The 16285-nt window shown below is 45.7% G+C and overlaps 1 protein-coding gene across 1 annotated transcript; it reads left to right on the top strand.

Moving 5' to 3' along the window:
* Nucleotides 1-324: 324 nt before the first annotated feature.
* rnaseh1 (ribonuclease H1) lies at nt 325-11077 on the top strand. The gene is made up of 9 exons (XM_030046937.1): nt 325-449; nt 530-816; nt 3566-3690; nt 3949-4161; nt 4722-4821; nt 7269-7323; nt 8402-8486; nt 9807-9931; nt 10828-11077. Exons 2-9 carry the CDS (start codon nt 680-682, stop codon nt 10933-10935), a joined length of 948 nt encoding a protein of 315 aa, XP_029902797.1. The 5' UTR covers nt 325-449; nt 530-679; the 3' UTR covers nt 10936-11077.
* Nucleotides 11078-16285: the final 5208 nt, after the last annotated feature.

Genomic DNA, 16285 nt, shown 5'->3' with positions numbered 1-16285 from the left:
AAGATTTCCAAAAAAAAAAAAAAAAACCGAAAGTGAACTAACCCTTGAGGCGCTGTAAGGAAACGGAAATGTCACCGATAGCGCCTTTTGCAAATATCATCCAAAGTTTTTTTTTTTTTTTTTTTTTTTTTTTTTAGGATTTTAATGTAAACATTGCACATAATATTCCACATTCTTCTGGGAAATTAGGACATGGGTTTATAGGTTTCATAATTCAAACATTATTAGGAAATAAAGTGTAATCTTATTTTCTTTTTTCCTGTAAATAGATCAATCATAACGCCATGAGTCAACACGCTCCGGTAGGTGGCGCACCTTTAAGAGTCGGGTTGCGAGCCGCCATAAAACACATAGAAGAAGAAGAAGAAGAAGAAGCGGAAGAGTGATGTTTTGATAGCGCCTCTTGCAAATATCAGCCAAAGTTTTATTCAAGACACTTAATGCGAAAGGTATAGCACAGATTATGATGTTCAGAAGTTAATAAGTAAAGTCTTTAATTGTGTTTTGGGATTTTTTTTTTGTGTGCAAGAGTGTGAGGAGGCAGCTGAGTTCTCGCTGCTGGCTTAGCGGAGCTCCGCGGCTCAGACACCCGTGTGGACCGGCAGATGAGAGGCTCCGACCCCGCAGAGAGACCAAGCATCTCCAGGGGCCTCTCCTCCGCTTTTAACGCCTCTCTGTGATGCGGAGGCTGGCCGCGGCTCTGTACGGTGCCGTGCGCAGGTCAGTCTGCTCCGCCGCCGACGACATGGCGAAGGGGAAGGGCAAGTTTTTCTACGCCGTGAGGGCGGGACTCAAACCCGGGGTCTACACCACCTGGTGAGCGTCTTCATATTTATCTTCATGTTCATGTTCATGTTCATGTTCATGTTCATGTGTTGTGTTTTGTGTCACAGAACAGAGAACCACAGTTTGCAGGCCCGCTGGGAGCGCAGGAGCTTCTCAACCGTTCAGAACGCCCTGCCAGAGAAATCTGTGCAGAACTCCGTTAGAAAATCTGGTGTTTTTTAGGATTTTCCCTCACTGACAAAACCTCATTCATGTTAGACGACAATGAAAGATATTTTACGAGTCAAGCGGGTCCTCTCATTAATTCGGCGTGGTTGTAATACACTCATATCACTTATTAGGTAATATTATGGCTGTTATAGTTGGTCAGACTGGTTTTCTTTTACCGAAATACACACTGGAGGCTGTAGCAACCAGTGTCACCTTTACAATAGATGACATTTTACTGAACTTAAGTGTTGTTGTTTTTTTTTTTCCAAGGGCTAAAGTTTCATTTAGACCCCAGTAGATAGACAGATAGATAGATATACTTTACTGATCCCAACCAGGGAAATTCTGGTGTTCCAGCAGCAACAGTAGAAACATATAATAAAGTTAAATAAAATAGAATAAAAGCTAAATATATACAATAAAGACTGTAAAGGCAAAAACTAAAAAATATACAATAAGGGCTAACCTAAGAAAAAGAGATATGAGATGTGAAATATACATATGGTAATGCATATGAAATTAAGTAATCTGTTCTGTGAATTATTCGCCTTTGCTGCTGAGAATTGGTATGTTAAATTGCCAACTTTAAATTGAATCTGGCAGGAAATGTCAGTTGTGAGTATGTTTATGTGTTATGTATAAGAATCACAATTTGCAGGGCCACTGGGAGTGCAGGAGCTTCTGCGAGAAGAACCTGCGAGAGAATATTGTGCAGAACTCCTTTACAAAATCAGGTAGTTTATTGGGTTTTTCCTTATTAGCAAAAACCCATGCATGTTAGAGCATGATGAAAGACATTTTCCTAGTCCGACAGATCCTCTAATCAATTTGGCATAGGTATAATACACGTCACACCACCATATTATGGTTATCATCTTACTGAAGTGATTTCTGAGGGCCAAATTTTTCTTTAAACCCTAATAATCAGTCACAGTAAAAGATGTCTATGGATATTCTCATTTATCCAGGTCATCGTTCTCTTTGGGCAAATTGAATCGTAGGCAACTGGACTTGTGTTTGTCTTAGGAAGACGTTTCGCCTCTTATCCAAGGGGCTTCATCAGTTCATGCGCATCGGTCTTTCTAGTCCGCACTAGTCTGACGACTGGTCAGACTAGTGCGGACTAGAAAGACCGATTCAAATCATTTTTGGAGAGAAAACTAAACCTAGAAGAACCTGCAAGATAATTTTGTGTAGAACTCCAATCGAAAATCTGGTAGTTTATTGGGTTTTTCCTTGTTGGAAAAAGCTCATGCATGTTAGAGCATGATGAAAGACATTTTACAAGTCAATCGGATCCTCTCATCGCTTCGGCATAGGTATAATACACACCTACCACTTTTCAGTCCTAATATATAACTGTTGTAGTTGGTTGTACTGGTCTTCTCTCACTAAAAAACCATTAGCTCACCTGACTTACAATTGAGCATTAGAGTTGTATGGCCAGTGAATAATTGTTGTATTGTTGTGCTGTGCGTGAACTGGGAGCTGTAACCTGAATTGCCCGTTTGGGATAAATAAAGTTTTCTGAATCTGAATCTAAAATACATGTTTGGGCAGTAGCAATCAATGCAATCTTTTTAAAAGGATGACATTTTACTGAAGTGAAGGTATTTTTGATGGCCAAAATTTCCTTTAGACCCCATTAATCAGTCACAGTAGAAGGTCTTAATCAATATACTTTTGCTGCTGAGAAATGGCCCATTATATCACCAGATTTAACTTGTATCTGGCTTGAGGAGTCAGATGTTTCATCTAACAGGTGTTGAACACATCGAAATGTAAGAAACGTCTGTACCCAGTGCTTTAAAAAGTTTTAGACTTGCATGGAAAAGTCTGTAAAGTTATCATTAATTCCCTGTGTACCTGTGCACGTGCAGCAGGCCTGTTTAGATGGATAGATAGATAGATAGATAGATAGATAGATAGATAGATAGATAGATAGATACTTTATTCATCCCGAAGGAAATTCACATTTTTCAACAGTATCCGCAGATTACAAGATTAAATAAATAAAAAATAAAGAATAAAAGATGACACTAGAGATCTAAGTACCCAATGTGCAAAAAACCGTGTGCATTGATGTATACAATGTGCAAATTTACAGTATAAACAGATGATAAATAGCAGCAAGCAATATATACACTATAAACAAGGAATATATAAAAAATAGAAATATGAACAATTTAAACAGCAGAGAAAAAAAATAACCTAAACCTGAGGAACAACACGCTCCGACGGAGGTTCAGGGTTGGTGTGAAACCATGAGACCAAGTGACTGAACCCGACGCCCGTTACTGGGATTCAAGAACTGTCAGACTTGAGCCTTGTGGACTCACCCCTTCCCCTCCAGTCTTTGCGTATTTAAACACAGCCGTGCCGTCACTCCACACTCTGTTGTAGTGAAACATAACCATCAGCTGTACAGTGATCTTGGCTGGTCGACAGTAAAGCTGAGCACTGACAAATCCACCCAAGAAAATAAAGACCAGGGGAAAAAACAAACTGTGAGATATGGATTCCTGATTGGTTGTGTAAGAGCTGCTGCTTGTGATGATGTTTCCTGCAGGGATGAATGTAAGAGCCAAGTGGACAAGTTTCCGCAGGCTGCCTTCAAGAAGTTTGCATCGGAGAGAGACGCCTGGGCGTTCGTCAGGGGGGTCGACCCGTCTGCGGCTCCGCCTGTGAAAAACGGTAAGCCGACAAACCGCTTTATAGACGAAACGTGATAGTAAAACCCAAATGCTCCTGTGGGAACCGGAGAGCCAGATGAACAGATTAAGGGTTTCAGCAGCCTCTCACAAATCGTTGATGGAATTTGGAAAAAGTAACATCCAAAATGAATTACCATGAGTTTAACTGTTATTATAAATGGATTTTCATGACCTAATTCATGTTTGCAGCCTTGAGATGCAGTTCAGGGTTAATGGTTCATGTTTTGTCGGGCCTCAGAAGCTGCAGACTCTCAGCCAGCGGCCGCTCTGCTGCCCAGAAGAGGCCCGGAGCCGCTCGAGTACATCCCCCTTGGTCAGAAGAGATGTTACTCAAAGGAGGAGGCGGAGCCAAACTGCAAACGACCCAGACAACAGTCGGAGGAAGCCGCCGCCACCGCCACCACCACCGCTCACCCATCGTCAGGAAGCGCTGATGGGCTGACTTACATGGGTGAGACGGTGAACGTGCTGCCACTTCTCTTCTAATTCCAAACTCAGTATTATTATTTTTTTTTTATTATTATTTACTGTTTACCCACAATAGAAGTGCAACATATGAGGCCATGGGTCTGATTGTTGTCAGACAGATCTGCATCATCATCATCATCATCATCATCATAATAAGGTTTATTTCCACAGCACTTTTTAAAAACCTGTTGTGCTTCACAAAAAGGTGGAATGGAAATAAAACTAGTGCAATCAGGATACTGGGGATCGCCATAGAAACTGAAATGAAGCCATTCAGTTTCTATGGCGATCACCTAGTGCGCACCTTTCTCATGGCACAGTCTGGAGACTCGGTGTGCAAGGTTTCTGTGCATTAACGATTTTTATCGGATGGTGGATTTAAAAAAAAAAAAAAAAAATGCAAATGAAAAATCCAGACTGGGTGTGTAAAGAACTTCAAGACGTGAGGAAAGGAGGCGAGGAGAGGAATCGAGGATGTCAAAGTGAGGAAAGAGAGAGAGAGGCTGCTGCGGTGAGTGAACTCTGTGTTTGTGGTGCGTTCAGGTGACGCTGTGGTGGTTTACACTGACGGCTGCTGCTCGGCCAACGGGAAGAAAGGCGCCCGAGCCGGCATCGGCGTGTACTGGGGCCGCAACCACCCGCTGTGAGTTCCCCCCTTTTTCCACATCATGAATGAATGAAGTATAGAGATCATCCCCATTTTAAATATTCAGTCACTTTCAGATTCTGATTATTTACTCATTTTATTATATCTCTATTTGTGTTTATGTTGCCATCTATATTCTCATTCTGCATTTTCACATTGCATGTTCATTTTCTTTCTCAGTTTCCTTTGCTGGTTGTTTGGCACACCTTGCTCCGGTGCTATAAATTCACACGTTTCTCCTTTTACTTCCCTTTATTCATGTATTTTGATCCACTTTAAACTGGTGTTGAAATTATTTGCGGTGTCCCCGGCTCCCCCCTCATCTCCCACTGTTCTTATTTATGTCCTATTTTTCTTTGCTGGATCCTGTTTCTGCAGCTGCCATGACCCAGTTTCTCCGCAGGGATCATTAAAGTTTCATCTAATCTAATCCGAAACGGCATCGAGACTGAACCTCTTGAGTCGTTTTAACGCCGCTGCTGCAGCTTCGGGTTGCCCTCTCGGTAATTTCCTCCCCCGTAAAGTTTTAGTCTCTAACAAGCAAATCAGGTGTGTGGATTCAATTCAGCTGTGTGTTTTTATGCCCTCAGGTGGGATGAGATGAGATGAGATGAGACGAGATGGAAGGGAAATACCTAACATACTTGTTCCTGAAGTGTGACGCGCATCTCAATTAAAATTTAGGGAATAAAATAGAAAAACTAGGCCTGAAAATGTTGTTACACACACAACACAAATTATGACACCAGTCGCCTCTATTTTAGTTTCCATCTGGTGTCAAGAGATTTTTTCTGAAAGCCCACACACTCAGCTCTCCCAGCAGAATTCAGGCGGTGTTATAGCAACAACAGAGTCCAATTTGACATTAACCACAACTTGGGTAAAAAAAACAAAACAAAAAAAAACAGGAAATCATGCTGACAGAAACTCAGACAGCAGCTACTGGGGGAGGCAGAGGATTTATGGTCTGACTCTCATTTTGAGGAGTCGACCGCCAGATGGAAACCAAACAACGAACCGCAGAAGGAGCCTGAGTTGTGTTTCCGCGAGGCGGCAAGAGGCCCGTGTCAGAGGGTCTCTTCCCATTTTCCCCAAACGTGTCTTTTTGTCTCCAAGAAAACCTGAAATGAGTTTCTGCAGGAGAAAAACAGGATGTACCTTCTGTTTCTGTCGCCATCGGTTAGCCTGGCGTCTGTTTCCTCTGGCCAGTCGTAGACCAGGTAACGTCACACCCAGGAAAAAGTTTCAGGGTCTAAAACATGAGCGGTAAACTTCAGGTTTTGGCGTCGGTACCAATGCTCAACAATCAGAATGCAACGCTGCGACAGGCTGTAGTCTGAGGAAGGATCTTATTCTCTCTCTGTAACTTTAGTTTACACTCTCAACCTGCATGTCAGTAACCGGGTTTCCATCCACCTATTTTTATTCGCATTTTCAGAAATTGCGGGGAAAACAACATGGATGGAAACGCCAGAAATCCGAAAAACGGCTGAAAATTCGCAAAAAAAGTTTTTACGCTTGGAGGGGGTGGATTTCTCAGCGTATCGTTAAAAGAAAATGCGACTTTTTGCTGTGGAAACAGGTTTTGCAAATAAACGATGACTGGACCGGATACCGTGTCACCCTTCTACGCTACAGTCTTATTATTATTATTATTATTATTATTATTAGTCTCTTATTCCTTATTTAGGATGGTTGGGTACGAAGTTAGCGCTGCCAAAACAGTAAGCAGACTTCTCCCAAGAGCCGACAAGTTCAGCAGGAATCTGTCCCTGATCAGCTGTTGAGTGTCAGCTGAGTGTTTGTTGTTGTTCAGTCGACACACAGACGCTGTCTGATGACATCATCTCACAGCGCACTCTTCTCCAAACAAAACTAATGGAAACAGGCATAAATTCGCATTTTCTTTTGCGCATTTTGACAAAATTTGCTCAAAAATTTCAATATATTAGGATGGAAACCTGTTTAGTGAACGCAACACGTTCCTGCTCCTCCTCTGGGCGCTTTTGAAAGGCGTTCTGGGAAACGTAGGAAGTCTCTAAGTGCAGAAGAAGCAGACGGGGCAGGTTGAGGGAAGGCGAGTTCAGCAAAAACCAAATGACAGCGCTTCATGTCAGAGTAATCACTGGAGCTGCAGACGGATGAGATCTGACAGCGAAGAGGATCGGAGGAGAGTTTTCCTTTTTTAATTGAGAGTTTTGGACACGAAGGCTGTCGGGCAGGTCGGATCCGGTGAGACGGCGTCACGCCTCAGACCTTGTTGAGGAATGTCCTGTCAGAGCAAGGCAGCGACGCCTCGGCCTGACGTGGCTCAGCCCGGCGAGTCCGGCTGACGGAGAGGTTCGAGAGGAGTCATGGCATTTCTGCTCTCCCTCCTCATCATCTGAGTAAATCTCTATTGGTGATTGGTCCGATATGTTTGACATTCAAGCTGTTTGTTTCAGGAACGTCGCAGAGCGGCTGAACGGAAGACAAACCAACCAGAGAGCAGAGCTACAGGCAAGCAGCTTCAAACTGCCTCTCATGTTCAAGTGATGGTTCACATTTTTACCCGGACAGTCGTTTGTGTCGGTGTGTGTGAGCATAACTCCTCCACCAGGTTTGGTCCATGAACAGAGAGCCCAAGCAGGAGAGTTCTGCTCCAGCATGAATGAAGGAGATACAGATCGGAAACACACCAAGTTGAAAGTTTTAACAACATGTTTATTTTGGTTTCAGTCTCAGCGGTCTCTTCAGCCCCCCAGCTGGAGCAGAACTCTCCTGCTGAAGCGTTCGTTCTCACCACAGGTACCCCTTTTCCACCAAAGAGGTTCCAGAGCTGGTTCAGAGCCGGTGCCTGACTTAGCAACAGTTCTTTGTTTTTCCAGCGCCCAAGCAGGGGCCAAACTGGTTCCAAAACGGTTCCAGGCAAGCACCAACTCCAAGCAGGGGCTAAACAGGAGCCAGGGAAAGAACCGATGACGCAACCCCCCATGTCATTTGGGGGCGGAGTTACAGACCCAAATAGCGAACGCTATAAAGGTATCGCTAAACGTAGTCATTGTTCGTTCCGACCACGAATACGACGGATAGCCGGCAATAATTGCGTTTTTTGCCTATGGATCGCAGTGTGGGCTTGTAAAGACACAAGCAGTATTTGCATCACTACGATGAGGTCGTCCATGTTGGTTATTGTGATTCCGAGCGAGCGTCTCGCACAGCTACACCCACGTGATCACGTTTTCCGCTGACGTAATGACGTGGCTCTGACTTGGCTCCGCTTGGCTGTTGGCCGATGGAACAGCAAACCGGTTCTTGGTTGGAACCAGTTAAGCACTGAACCAGCACCAGCACTGAACTAGCACCAGGTTCTTTTTGGTGGAAAAGGGGCAAGGGAGCAGATCATGGACCAAACCTGGTGCAGGTGTGACGCTCACCAGGAGCAGCAGACAGAAACCACATGAGCAAGATCCTGTTTAGTGGGCAGGGAAAAACTGAAGGAGAAGTAAAAGTACTATGTGCAAAGTAAAAAGTGTATCATTTAAACTGTGTGTGTGTGTGTGTGTGTGTGTGTGTGTGTGTGTGTGTGTGTGTCCAGGCAGCCTGCAAAGCACTGGAACAAGCCAAACAGATGAACATCAAGAAGTTGGTTCTCTACACTGACAGCAAGTTCACCATCAATGGTGAGCAGCAGCTCCGTGACGTCTGACCCCCCAAACCCTCCTCCTCCTCCTTCCTGTTGCTCTCTGCCGATGATGGTCATCTGAACTGTATTTCTTTCTTTTCTTTTTCAAATTAAGTCATATTTCAGACATTTGTTTAGGTGATGTATTTAGCATTACAGCAGTTATCCACAGCAAAGGAACCATAGGAACATTTGTAGAGGAGAGGTTCCTGATGGTAGAAGAAAAGTCTCTTTAAAGGCAGCAGAAACATCCTGAAGGTCGTGGAAAGGTTCCTGAAGGTCGTGGGAAGATGCAGACGGCAGTGGACAGGTTCCTCAAGGTTGCACAAAGGTTCCTCACAGGAAAAGGAAAGGTCCTGGAGGCAGTGGAAATGTCCCTGAAGGTAGCAGAAAGTTTTTGGAAGGCGGAAAGGTCCCTGAAGATAGTAGAAAGATTCTTGAAGGCTTGGGATTAGTGGAAATGTTCTCAAAGGTTGTAGAAACGTTCCTGAATATAGCAGAAAGGTTCTTTACGGTTGCAGAAAGGTCTTGAAGACAGTGGAAACTACATCCTGGGGGTCGCGGAAAGATGCAGATGGCAGTGGACAGGTTTCTCAAGGTTACACTAAGGTTCCTCACAGAAGTGGAAAGGTCCTGGAGGCAGTGGAAATGTTCCTGAAGGTAGCAGAAAGTTTTTGGAAGGCGGAAAGGTCCCTGAAGATAGTAGAAAGATTCTTGAGGCGAAAAGAAAGTAGTGGAAACACTGAATGTAATAAAAATGTTGATGAAGAAGAAAGGCAGAAAGGTTTTTGAAGCTAACAGAACAGATCTTGAAGGTAGCAGGGTTCCTGAAGATAGAGAGGTTCTGTAAGGTAGCAGAAACGTCCTGAAGATTACAGAAAGATTCTTGAAGGCAGAGAGTTTCCTGGAAGTAGTAGCAATGTTCTCAAAGGTAGTAAAAACGTTCCTGAATACAGCAGAAAGGTTCTTGAAGGTGGAAAGGTTTTTGAAGCTAGCAGAAAGGATCTTGAAGGTAGCAGTGTTCCTGAAGATAGCAGAGAGGTTCTTGAAGGTAGCAGGAAGGTCCTCAAGGCAGTGGAAAGGTTCCTGAACACAGCAGAAAGGTTCTTGAAGGTAGAAAGGTTTCTTGTGGTAGCAGAAAGGTTCCTGGAAGCTGTGGAAATGTTCCTGAAGGTAGCAAAATGTTCCTGGAGAGAGTGAACAGGTAGATCAGGCAGCCGGTCTGATCACGATCACACGCAGAGCTGTGAGAGTCCTTGAGTGTGACGTGCAGGTGAGTCAGGGAGGCTGGTGGTGACCTCTGACCCCTGACCTGCAGGTGTGACCAGCTGGGTGAAGCAGTGGAAGCAGAACGGCTGGAGGCTGAAGGGCGGCGGTCAGATCACCAACAAAGAAGAATTTGTGAGGCTGGACAAGCTGAACGCAGAGCTGCAGGTCGTCTGGGTGAGACACACACACACACACACACACACTGCAGCCCACTGACTCCTCAATTAAAAGTGAAAGTCACCTATTGCAGCATTTCTTACATAAAGTCCCAGAGCATCTGGTCTTAGCACTTAAGTCCTGCAAAGTAAAAGTAAATTGTGCTCAATTTAAAAAAAAAAAAAAAAGACTTTGTTCTGATATTTATTGAAATTTACTGTTAAAAAAGAAAAGAAAAATAAAATACACATCTGTTTGGTGATACATGTTAGTGACATGAAGATCAGAGAAATTTTTTTTTCTAAAACTAATAAAAAGTAAACAGTTTTGCCATTTTGTGGTGGTGACACCAGGGGGCGCTGCTGCTAATGCTGTGATCAGGGAAAATGTAGTAGAGTAGTAAAACTATACATATTATTTTCTTATTTTCCAAATGTGGTGAAGTTAAAGTGAAAGTAAACAGAGAATAAATACCTGAGTAAAGTACAAATTAAGTAGTACTTAATACAGTAACAAGGTTTTTCTACTTCATTACTTTAAACAGCTGTTTTTTAAAGTGGGGTCCGGGGGCCCCCAGGGGTCCTGGAGGGTCTTCCACAGGGTCCCTTCACAAGCATTTAAACACAAAAATCTGACAATGATTATAATACATTTTACAGTTCTAAATGATTTTTTTATATATTTTTTGCTAACCTTATAGTTTTTGTAGCAATTTTTTTTTTTTTTACTAACATTCCAATAATTTTTGATAATTTGCTCGTCACCATTTTCCCCGTGATTCTGACAGAAATCCAGTGAGTTGGCTCAGTTTTCGGGTTAAATGCCACAAGAAATCTGATGATAATAATAATTATATTTAGGGCGTTGGCCGATATGACCGGGCTTTACACCTCGCCTGTCCTCGTCTCCCTCAGATGCACATCCCGGGACACGCCGGTTACCATGGCAACGAGGAGGCGGACCGGCTGTCCAGAGAGGGAGCCGCCAAGCCGCTGGAGCAGCCGCACGAGGAGTCCAGCTGACGGCGCTGGCCCTCCGCTCCGTCCGCCGAGCTCCGCCGTCACACCGACCGTCTGATGTCGAGTCGCGTTTCCGTTTCATGATTTGTGTTTTTTCTGCTGCTGCTCTTAATTAATAAAGTCTGATTTGTTTGCACTGCAACCTGCGCGGGGTGTGCGGCGTCCTCACCTGTTGTCAGACCGAGCGCCGACTGGAGTCAAGTCAGGTGGGTGACGCTCCACCGGGTGACGCTCCACCGGGTGACGCTCCACCGGGTGACGCTCCTCCGGGTGACGCTCCTCCGGGTGACGCTCCACCGGGTGACGCTCCTCCGGGTGACGCTCCTCCGGGTGACGCTCCTCCGGGTGACGCTCCTCCGGGTGACGCTCCACCGTGTGACGCTCCTCCAGGTGACGCTCCTCCAGGTGACGGGGTCGGCAGAGTGTCGGTCTCAGCTGGGGAAGTAATATTGGCATTTGTCCGAAAAAAAACTATTTTAGCCGCTGATATTTGGCGGATTGTGAAATTTGGCTTTTTTGTGGCTTTTTTTTTTCCAGATGTGTCTCTTAATCCAGCTGTCGTTTCAGCAGATTAATAAAATGAACATAATCTCTCCTGCGCCTGCGTTTCTGTTCAAATCCTTACATCATACATGTTGGTGTTAGCTGTTATGCATGATGATGTTGCTCCATCCCAAACCCTAACCCGGGCAGTGAACTTCACTCACAGAGCAGCCACAGTCACAAAGGGCTTCACACACACAGCTCATGAAGTCAATATTCACTTAATTAAAACCAAACAGTGAACAAAACTACAGCCTCTGCAAAACATTTAGACTGCAGGTCCACACGACACTGAAGGAGACATTTTAGGAGACATGTTTCCGGTGTGTGTGTGGTGTGTTTCCGGTGTGTGTGTGGTGTGTTTCCGGTGTGTTTCCTGTGTGTGTGTGTGTGTGTGTTTGGTGTGTTTCCTGTGACTTTCCAAGTTGAGCTGAAAGTTTGACTGAAGGTTTTTATCCTGAGCTGAACTCGGCCTCAGGCTGTCATCCTGACGGCGGCCAGCGGGGGGCGCTGCAGCTCGCTGAGGGTGTCTGTCCTCCACAGACCTCAGACTCGCACACACACACACACACACACACACACACATTCCCAGCAGCAGCAGTGAGTGTGTGTGTGTGTGTGTGTGTGTGTGAGGAGGAACACTCCCTCCTCGTCTCCTCTCTCTGCATCCTCCTTTCCTTCTTCCCTGCCTCCTTCCTCCTCTTTTAGCAGGATGCGTCCTCGTGTCCTTCACTACCTCCCTCCTTGGCTCCTCATCTCCTACACTCCCTCACTTCTTCACTCTTCGTCTCCTTTCCACCCATCCTTGTCCCCTTCGCCTCCTCCTTTCCTCCTTGTTTGCTTCCTCGTCTCTGTCCTTCCCTTCCTCACTTCCTCTTTGCTCCTCGTCTCCTCTCTCTGCGTCCTCCTTTCCTTCCTTCCTGCCTCCTTCCTCCTCTTTTAGCATATCACATCCTTGCTTTCTTCACTTCTTTTGTCCTTCCTTCTCTCCTTCACTACCTCCCTTCTTCACTCCTCGTCTCCTTCCTTCCCTCTATTGCCATCTCCTTCATCTCCTCCCTCGTCACCTTCCCCTCTCCTTTGTCCTCGTCTCCTTCACTATCTCTCCTCTTCACTCCTCGTCTCCTTCCTTGTCTCTGTCATTGTCTCCTTCACTACCTCCTTTCTTCGCTCGGTGTTTCCTTCTTCGTCTCCTTCTCATCTCCTTCACTACCTCCCCTCTTCACTCTGTCGCCTTCCTTCCCTCCATCTTTGTCACCTTCCCCTCTTCCTTCCTCCTCGATTCCTTCCTCATTCCTGTCCTCGTCTCCTTCACTACCTCCCTCCTTCACTCCTTGTCTCCTTCACTACCTATCCTGTTCACTCCTTGTCTCCTTCTTCGTCTCCTTCACTACCTCCCCCTTCCCTTCTTGTCTCTGTGCTTGTCTCCTTCACTACCTCTCTCCTTAGCTCCTTAACTCCTTCATCTCCTCTTTCCCTCTCTTAGCTCCTCGTCTCCTTCACTCCCTCAACCCTTAGCTGCTTATTTCTTTCCTTGTCTCTGTCCTTGTCTCCTTCACTCCTTGTCTCCTTCACTACCTATCAAGTTCAATCCTTGTCTCCTTCCTCATCTCCTTCATTACCTCCCCTTCTCTTCTTGTCTCCTTCCTCGTCTCCTTCACTACCTCCCCCTTCCCTTCTTGTCTCCTTTCTCGTCTCCTTCACTACCTCCCCCTTCCCTTCCTGTCTCCTTCCTCGTCTCCTTCACTACCTCCCCCTTCCCTTCTTGTCTCCTTCCTCGTCTCCTTCAATACCTCCCCCTTCCCTTCTTGTCTCCTTCCTCGTCTCCTTCACTACCTCCCTCCTAAGCTCTTTATCTCCCTCTTCTTCTCTTCCCTCCTCTTCGCTCCTTATTTCTTTCCTTGTCTCTGTCCTTGTCTCCTTCACTCCTTGTCTCCTTCACTACCTATCAAGTTCAATCCTTGTCTCCTTCCTCATCTCCTTCATTACCTCCCCCTTCTCTTCTTGTCTCCTTCCTCGTCTCCTTCACTACCTCCCCCTTCCCTTCTTGTCTCCTTCCTCGTCTCCTTCACTACCTCCCTCCTAAGCTCTTTATCTCCCTCTTCTTCTCTTCCCCCTCTTCGCTCCTTATTTCTTTCCTTGTCTCTGTCCTTGTCTCCTTCACTCCTTGTCTCCTTCACTACCTATCCTGTTCAATCCTTGTCTCCTTCCTCGTCTCCTTCACTACCTCCCCCTTCCCTTCTTGTCTCCTTCCTCGTCTCCTTCACTACCTCCCTCCTAAGCTCTTTATCTCCCTCTTCTTCTCTTCCCTCCTCTTCGCTCCTTAATTTCTTTCCTTGTCTCTGTCCTCGTCTCCTTCTCTGCCTTCCTTCCTCACTCCTCTTCTCCTTCCTTCCCTCCATCCTCTTCACCTTCCTCCTCTCCTTCCTCCACCTCGTTTCCTTCCTCGTCTCCTTCCCTCCGGCTGACCTGTGTTGGAGAAAAAGAACCAGCAGCTTCGTTTCTGCTGGAGGGAAAAGAGACAGAAGCTACAGCCCCCCTTCCTCCTCCTCCTCCTCCTCCTCCCCCTCCCCCTCCTCCCCCTCCTCCTCCTCCTCCTGGTTGGCTGCTGCAGTAGGAAAATGGAGGACGCTGGCTCTGACCTTGACCGCTGCCTCTCGGCGCCGTGACCCCGCCAGCAGCAGAGAGGTCAGAGGTCACTCCAGCAGCTTCACCTCCTCTTCACTGGGCCTCGTTAGCACTCCTCCTCAGCACACACACACACACACACACACACACACACACACACAGAGAGAGGCAGGCCTCCTCGGCAGACAGCGGTCTGTTCGATCGCCGCCGCCGCCGCCGGTGCTGCTGCTGCTGCAGGGCGGGAAGAAGACGGCAAAGTGTGCAGAAAGTTAACAGAGCAGACATGAGAAACATCCGCCTCGCTCGCCGGCCGAGCCGCGGTCAGCCTGCTGTCGGGGCGGCGGTGGCTTTTGCTTCCTGGTGGAAAACAGCCGGAGTGTTCTGCAGAGTTGAGGAACTCTGTGGACTTCGCAGAGGCGCGTGACACCGAGCCGAGGGCGAGAAAACACAGAAAACACTTTGTGCATATGTTGAATAACAGCCAAACGGAAAAAACACACAACGAGCTCAATGTCCTGTCTGTGTTTTTCATGAGAAAACTCTCCACTCTCTAAAACATTCAACTCCGTGGTGTTTCTGAGTTTATCTGGATTTGAAAACCCAACAGAGGACGGACGCTTTAACTCACATTCATGCACCTGGGCCCCGTCCCCTGCAGCTGGATTAACATACCTGGGCTTTCTCTTAGCTATCTGGCTTCACTTAGCCAGACATCCACAATCCAGATTTTCGGTCCCATAAAGCCGGTTATCACCTCGCTAACTGAACCCAGGCTTTTCCAATCTAGATCTGTGCGCGCTCACATAAAAAGGGCGGAGTTTGCTGCATGTGACCAATCGCAGACATGGAAAAATCTACCTGAGCCGCATACTTTACGACGAAGGAGCAGACAATGATCTGAAATAAATACGAGGAATATAAATCCATCATCCAGGCAAAAAGCAACAAAGTTGCAGCCGCCAAAAGCTGCAAGGAATGCTGGGAAAAAATCGCCGACTATGTCAATGCATAAATTAGTGGGATTATAATCTGACTTCCCCACCATGACGACACGAGAACTGACTACAGTAACATTTGTGTGTTCAGTAAATGTGTGTGTTTATGGAATCTGTGGTGATGTCATGTGATTTCAGCTTTATTATTATTTCAGACGCAGCCCCAGTGGAGCAAATACAACATAAGTACTTCAAAGTGGTCAGTACTTACTGTATCTTACACATGTAGCATATGTACAGGGTGACCCAAAGAAACGGGAATCTTTGAAGTGCGTATTGGCAGACATGAGCAAGTGGCAGCACAACTTTTTAAAAAATGAAAATTCCATCATTGTTTCTTAAGTGGCATGTTTTCAGGTTTCAATTACTATGAATAAAATATTTTTCTTCCATCACTCTTGGTTTTATTGGATTGTTAAAACGTTCGTGTTTTTTTGGGTCACCCTGTACATGTACATGTTGTACTACATGTACATGTACATGTTGTACTACATGTGAGGCTTCACTTCTTCACTCTGTCTCAGCCAATGGGCAGGCCATTTTCCAAGAGAGCTGATTGGTCAGTGGGTGGGGCTTTTCTACCTGCTGAGCTCTTATCCTGAACTTAACCTGCTCCGGAGCAGGTTAGGTGTTCAGCGTATGTTACCACGGCAACGTAGCCCGATAAAAAGTAAACCTCATTCATGGTACAGAAAACCCAGCAGGGTTAAGTGACCTCGCTAAGCCCAAATCCAGCTGCAGGTACAGGCCTCTGGACGACCTCACATGACCTCCACTTCCTGTCAAGCAGCGACATCATCATCCTGCTCCAGCATAGACATAATATACGTAGACGCCTCATAGGCTGCCGCTGCCTATTGGAGCTGATGTAGCAGCCGGCTGCCATCTTGGATGGGTCTCTAATGCGCTCCCACTGCATTTATTTCTACTGCGGAAGGTGTATCCCCAACTTTAATAATCCATAACTCCCCGAATTTTTACCCGATTTTCCCACGGTTTGGTTTGTTACAAACAGCAGAGTTTCAGTTATGATACAGGATGCTGTCACACATTAAAAATACGTACTTTCATGCTGAAAGACTTTGTATTATAACAAAAACATATGGTATGGCATATAGATAAATGTATAAATGAATTAATTTTATAATTTAAAAAAGAAACAAGTTTGATTGTTCATTTGAATTTAT

The sequence above is a fragment of the Myripristis murdjan genome, chromosome 24 (assembly GCF_902150065.1).
Source record: "Myripristis murdjan chromosome 24, fMyrMur1.1, whole genome shotgun sequence".
NCBI lineage: Eukaryota > Metazoa > Chordata > Actinopteri > Holocentriformes > Holocentridae > Myripristis > Myripristis murdjan.
The sequence above is the reverse complement of the archived record's forward strand: the minus strand, read 5'-3'. Positions and strand labels throughout refer to the sequence as shown.

Bases quoted from the DNA above. Each gene is read 5' to 3' on its own strand.
- rnaseh1 (XM_030046937.1), top strand. From the start codon at position 680: ATGCGGAGGCTGGCCGCGGCTCTGTACGGTGCCGTGCGCAGGTCAGTC. The intron at 4,822-7,268 runs GTGAGTTCCCCC...TGTTTGTTTCAG, and splicing joins TGGGGCCGCAACCACCCGCT to GAACGTCGCAGAGCGGCTGA. The intron at 7,324-8,401 runs GCAAGCAGCTTC...GTGTGTGTCCAG, and splicing joins ACCAGAGAGCAGAGCTACAG to GCAGCCTGCAAAGCACTGGA.